Here is a 6,379-nt window from a genome sequence, read left to right as displayed (position 1 = left end):
TTCCACAATGTTGCAACGCGATGGTAACTCGAGAGTCAGACTAAATTAAAAGGGTCGTCTGCCGCGGCTGCAACGACCGGCAGCAGCCAAATTAAATTAGCTCAATTTATGATTGTCCCGGCCACCCCTAAATCCGCATCGGAACTAAACATGAGAACAGTGGGAAGAGTCTACAGTTTGATATCAGGGGGTTGAAATGTGATTGGTCCTTGGAAAAAATACTCAGGTTGATTTAAAATCCGTTTATTTCTCCCGAATCATCATTCTCGTATACTTCAATCCTGCTTCGGTCCAACTGGTACTTTTCTGCCAGTTGATGGTTGCGGAACTTTTCTGATTGAGGTGTTCACCGTTGAGATTACTGCAAGAGCAAAATCGATTAACTCTTATAACTGCAAAATATAGTATGTCAAATTACCTGAAATGACACGCCTGATACCACCAAGCTCCCTTATATTGCTTGGCACAATTCGAACTATGAGGATCATTGTCACTGTCAAACGTCGAAAACTTCATTCCCTTGTGATACGCCAGAGAATCGTCAGCCGTTCCGCTATAACTTCCAAGCTTGTTCAGTGCATATTTCTCAGCTTCACCACCCAGCTGAAACTCGGTATAGCGAGCGTACTTGTAGTTTCCCGAAAAGTCCTCCAACTCCACCATCAACTCGTACGTCCCACGTTTCGTAATTTGGTGAATTGCTTCCAGTCCCAGCCAAAACTCCTCCCCAATCACGCCGAATCCGTCCCGATAGTCGGACCAACCACGGTAAAAGTTGACCGATCCGTCGAATCTCTGCTGGATTACGAGCCAACCTCCGCCGAAGCTCATTGTTATCCGAGCATTCGTTGGTGAAGGTTGTCTGAAACAACATGACTCGTCGCGTCCCGGCGCAAAACGCCGGCAATATTGCCCTACCTGCGGCTCAAGCAGGCAAAAAAGTGGGAATTTCCAAAAGGAAGGTTGAGGCCTCAACTGATGGCCAAAAACCGGGGATTTCCAAAAGGAAGGTGCTTTTGGAAGTGACATCGAACAGCAAAAAGACGAAAAAGAGCGACGGTACTGTACCGATGGATGAGGAGGAGGAGAACTCTTCATCGCACGAGGAGCAGCTTTTGAAGAACAACAAGTTCGCTGGACTGCCTGACGAGGACCAGGTAGCGGAAGCAAAGGAGAATGAAGTGAAACAGCGAAAGGAGAAACTGCCTCCTTTTTATGTGAGGCAATCAGCAGCAACGATCGACTTTCGTGCGGGGCTGGTTGAACTCATCAAGTCTGGGAAAGTCCAAGGCAACATTCGTCTGTGTCAGGACGGATTTAAGGTGCTGGTGCAATCCAGGCAGCACTATCAACTGGTCAAGGATTACTTGACCGAAAACGAGGCGGAGTACTTTACCCATGATGTCGTCATGGATAAGCCGTACAAAATCGTCGTCAGAGGTCTGTACGACATGCCAGTGGAGGAATTAGCTGCCGAGCTAAAAGTTTTGAAACTGGATGTGTTGGCCGTGCACAAAATGAGCCGACGCAACAAAGACATCAAGTACCGTGACCAGCTCTACCTGCTGCATTTGGCTAAGGGATCGACGACGCTTCCTGAGCTGAAGGCAATTCGAGCGGTTTTCAACATTATCGTGTCGTGGGAGCGATACCGACCAGTGCATCGTGACGTCACACAATGCTTCAACTGCCTGGGCTTCGGGCACGGAGGTAAGAACTGCCACCTGAAGCGTCGTTGCGCCAAATGTGGTACCGATGCGCACATCACATCCCAGTGCATCCAAGATTCGCTGGTGAAGTGCCTCAACTGCAACGGTGAGCACTCGTCAACCGACCGAAAGTGCCCCAAGAGAGCTGAGTTCGTGAAAATTCGGCAGCAAGCATCGACGAAGAATCAGCCTCAGCGTCGTAGAACTCCTCCAGCCCTGGTGGAGCAAAATTTTCCACCTCTTCAACCGCGACGCCAGGTCCCGAACTTGGCACCGTTGCCGTTGGATCCCAGGAAGAGAGCTGAGATGAATCATCCACGGCCGGGTTCCAGCCAGGAGCCGAGACCGCCACCACCGGGCTTCAGCCAGGAGCCAAGACCAACCCAAGAACCAGCAGTTGAGGAAAATGGTAATGATCTTTACACCTCAACCGAACTCCTCAATATTTTCAAACAGATGTCCGCTGCACTGCGTGGATGCAAAACCAAGACCCAGCAGATTGAAGTGCTGACCTCATCCAGTATGGATCGTAGGTCCCTCAAGCTGCTGAATTGGAACGCTTGCTCCATTAGGAGGAAGAATTTAGAGCTGGTGGATTTTCTTCGCGAGAAGGAGATCGACGTAGCTGCCATCACGGAAACTCATCTGAAGCCCGGTGAAAAAGTTTATCTGCAAAACTACAAGATCGCGACGCAGCTCGATAGGACCACCTCTGGAGGAGGAGGTGTGCTTGTCGCTGTTCATCGTGATCTCAAGCCACGCCGGCTGCCACACTTCAAGCTGGACATCATCGAGGCCGTTGGGGTGGAAATTCCCACTTCTGTTGGCCCAGTACTCTTCATTGCTGCATACTGCCCACGTCAGGTGAATTCCAGAGATGGTTCAGCAGCAAAACTGAAGAGCGATATCCAGAAGCTGACACGGCGGAGCGCAAAGTACATCATCGCTGGTGACCTCAACGCGAAGCATGAAGTTTGGGGCAACAGCAGGAGGAATCGGAACGGAGTGATTCTGCACAACGATCTGCAAAACGGATACTACAACGTTGTGAGTCCGGATCGTCCAACGAGGGTGGCTCGGTCTGGGAATCACTCAATCATCGACTTCTTCATTACCAATATGGCTGAGAACGTGGCTCATCCTGAGGTGTTTGAAGAGTTGAGTTCTGATCACTATCCGGTGGTTGTGGAGGTTGGAGCTTCCGTTACTCCGCAGCGGCAACCAACCCGGAAAGATTACCACAACGTTGACTGGCAGCAGTTTCAGCAAGTGGTAGACAGCAACATCGACTATGATCAACACCCGGAAACTTCTGCTGATATTGATCGTTCGCTGGAGGTGATCCAGCAGGCTATCAACCAAGCAGAGGCTGCCAACGTTCGGGAGGTTCCTGTTAATTTTAAGGTAACTGATATTGACGTAGATACTAAACACTTGATTAGACTTAGGAATGTTTATAGGAGACAATATCAACGGACTGGGGACTATGACAAAAGATTTCAGTTAACAATTTGAACAAAATCATACAAGACCGACTTGACAATATCAGAAATCAAGAATTTTCAAAACATGTAAGCCAGCTTGGGAATTATTCAAAACCATTTTGGAAACTTTCAAAAGTTCTTAAAAACAAACCAAAGCCTATTCCTCCTCTTATTGTTGAGGATTCTCCTTTGATTACATCCGAGGAAAAGGCAAATGCACTTGGGCTTCATTTTGTTAGTTCACATAATCTTGGCGCTTCCATGACCAGCCGTAAAGAAACATCAGTTGCCAATAGTATTTCAACAATCAATGACTCTACCTTTGAATTTCCTGCAGATTCCCATGTTTCTGGTGAGGAAGTCAAAGTTGCAGTTAAACAAATGAAAAATATGAAAGCTCCAGGCTTTGATAACATTTTAATCTAGTGTTGAAAAAACAGAGTGATCAGTTCTTTCAACATCTAGCCAATATTTTCAATAAATGTTTGCAACTTGGTTACTTCCCCACCAATTGGAAACTGGGCAAAGTCATACCAATTTTGAAGCCTCAAAAGATCCAACATCGCCAACAAGTTATCGTCCCATTAGTCTTTTGAGTAGTCTGTCCAAACTCTTTGAGAAGGTCATCTATTCAAGGCTTTTGGATTTTACCAACGATAATAATATAATTTTGAATGAGCAGTTTGGCTTCCGAAAGGGCATAATACTGCTCATCAGCTTACGAGAGTAACTAAAATCATCAAGCAGAACAAGCTTGAGTCTAAATCAACTGCTATGGCTTTGTTGGATGTTGAGAAGGCTTTTGACAATGTTTGGCATGATGGTTTGATACATAAACTGTATTTATACGGTTTTCCAATGTATCTTATCAAAATTATCCAGCACTATCTTTCGGAGAGATCGTTCAAGGTTTTTCTGAATGGGATTGCTTCTGGATTATTCAACATTGATGCTGGGGTTCCCCAAGGAAGTATTCTTGGCCCACTTCTGTACAATATTTTTACATCTGATTTGCCTACTCTTCCTGGTAATGGTGTGTTGTCACTTTTGCTGATGACACTGCCGTTATTTATAAGGGTAAAATAACCAGATATTTAGTTGGCCGTCTTCAGAAGGGTCTTGACGTTCTTTCCGAATACTTTGGCGACTGGAAAATTCGCATAAATGCAGCCAAAACTCAAACCATCATTTTTCCACTTTCCAAATCGGCCCGATTTGTCCCAAAGGATGATGTTTTGATTAAAATGAATGATGTTTCAATACCCTGGTCAAAGGAAGTTGTCTATTTAGGTCTCATACTTGACTCGAAACTTTTGTTTCGGCAGCATGTAGACAAAATATTGAACAAGTGCAGCATTCTCATCAGGTGTTTGTATCCTTTAATTAACAGAAAATCAAAGCTTTCTTTGAAAAATAAGCTAGCAGTTTACAAACAAATAATTTACCCCGTTATTGAGTATGCAGTACCTGTTTGGGAGTGTTGCGCTAGAACTCATAAATTGAAGCTCCAGCGTGTCCAAAACAAGGTACTCAAAATGGTTTTGAATGTTCCTGGCTGGACAAGATCACGTGAGGTTCATGAATTAGCAGAAGTAAAATTGTTGGATCAGAAGATTCAAGAAAAATGTTTGAAATTCAGGGAAAAATGTGCTATATCTGAATACCCCTTGATTCAAGGATTGGTTTAGTTTATTGTAAGTTTAAGTTAGTTTTAGGTTAGGTTATGTTTTCTTAACATTTTTTTTTCCTCATTGTACCTAGTGTTACAAAAATGATAAATCATATACTTTTAAAGTTATAAAAATGAACAGTGTTTAAATCACGAAAAGCAAAATAAAGCTGAAGAGCCACAGCTGACCACTTATTATGTAAACCAAATGTAATTATTATAAGAAAGATTCAATAAAGTATATTTAATTCAAAAAAAAAAAAAAAAATCCTCCGCCGAAGCGTTGCAACTCGCAGAACACGGGGATTGGGGGTGAGTCGTCCGTCAGAAGCAGGTTAAAGATTCCGGAAGATTTGGAGTTTGCAGACTTGCATGACTTGATGTTGGCTTTCTTTGTATCATCTTTTGATTCCGGATTTGAAAAGTCAACTTTCAGAGCGTGGGTTGAATTCGGCCTGAATCTTTCAAGTTCTTGCCGAATCTTGTCATGATTTGCGCAGATGGTTTGGAGATTCAAAATTTGTCTGAAAATAAAACAAAATTTACGAGAAATCTACGCAACTTTTGAACACCTTCCATACTTTGAGTAGTCCGCCACCAGTGAAACGTTGGCCGATACGCCGACCTGCAGGTCGTCAACGCGGTCGGTCAGCTGCTTCTGGTGGTGGTGCATTAACTGGTTCACTTGCTGCTGATTTCCCTCCAAGGAGCGCTGATTGTTCAGTACGGTTTCACCCAGCTCCTTAACGTGGACAAAAAGCTCTAAAAAGCTGAAAGCAAATAGTTTGGTTAGTTCTTGCGTGTTTAAAATGAATCCAAATTTACCTAAATTGTAGCTGATCCAACCGCTCTTGCACCAACTCATAGCCAAACCCTGAGGTTGAAATATTTTGTGGAGTCAACTCTGCTGCACAGACTGAAGTTACGACGAGCAAACTTAAATACTGCAGACACTTCGAAGCCATTCTGACTGCCTTTCGATCCTGAAGAATCTGTTGAATGTGATGGCACTCGTTAGCATATCTGCTTTTATACAATTTTAATGCTGGAGGAGCTGTGAGTAGTTTCTTATATTTAGCAGTCGTCTGTTATCAGCCCCAAAAGTACAAATCGTTGCATGAGCACAGCTGTAGCAAGAGGAAAAAAGTTGACAAAACTAAATAATTCGAAATAAGATACAATTACAAATGACAAACCCATCGACAAAAACAAAAACAAAAACAAAAACAAAAACAAAACCCAAAACCCAAAACCCAAAACCCAAAACCCAAAACCCAAAACCCAAAACCCAAAACCCAAAACCCAAAACCCAAAACCCAAAACCCAAAACCCAAAACCCAAAACCCAAAACCCAAAACCCAAAACCCAAAACCCAAAACCCAAAACCCAAAACCCAAAACCCAAAACCCAAAACCCAAAACCCAAAACCCAAAACCCAAAACCCAAAACCCAAAACCCAAAACCCAAAACCCAAAACCCAAAACCCAAAACCCAAAACCCTAAACCCAAAACCCAAA

At 43.8% G+C, this 6,379-nt stretch overlaps 1 protein-coding gene across 1 annotated transcript; it reads right to left on the bottom strand.

Moving 5' to 3' along the window:
• Nucleotides 1-243: 243 nt before the first annotated feature.
• Nucleotides 244-5,812, bottom strand: LOC6048495 (microfibril-associated glycoprotein 4). Its single transcript, XM_038251033.1, has 5 exons — nt 5,688-5,812; nt 5,444-5,632; nt 5,139-5,386; nt 419-833; nt 244-361 (listed from the first exon to the last, which is right to left on the bottom strand). The coding sequence occupies exons 2-5, from the start codon at nt 5,533-5,535 to the stop codon at nt 244-246; spliced, it is 873 nt and encodes a 290-aa protein (XP_038106961.1). The 5' UTR covers nt 5,536-5,632; nt 5,688-5,812.
• Between the last annotated feature and the right edge of the window lie 567 nt (nt 5,813-6,379).

The sequence above is a fragment of the Culex quinquefasciatus genome, chromosome 2 (genome assembly GCF_015732765.1).
Source record: "Culex quinquefasciatus strain JHB chromosome 2, VPISU_Cqui_1.0_pri_paternal, whole genome shotgun sequence".
NCBI classification, from domain to species: Eukaryota; Metazoa; Arthropoda; class Insecta; order Diptera; family Culicidae; genus Culex; species Culex quinquefasciatus.
Note: the sequence above shows the minus strand (reverse complement) of the source record. Positions and strands in the feature narration are given on the sequence as shown.

What these genes read in the sequence shown, in the direction of transcription:
- LOC6048495 (XM_038251033.1), bottom strand. Translation starts at nt 5,535, where the DNA reads ATGCACCACCACCAGAAGCAGCTGACCGACCGCGTTGACGACCTGCAG. An exon ending in CTGCGAGTTGCAACGCTTCG is followed by an intron (nt 834 to 5,138) that starts GCGGAGGATTTT and finishes ATGCTCGGATAA; the next exon opens with CAATGAGCTTCGGCGGAGGT. An exon ending in TATCAGGCGTGTCATTTCAG is followed by an intron (nt 362 to 418) that starts GTAATTTGACAT and finishes TTGCTCTTGCAG; the next exon opens with TAATCTCAACGGTGAACACC.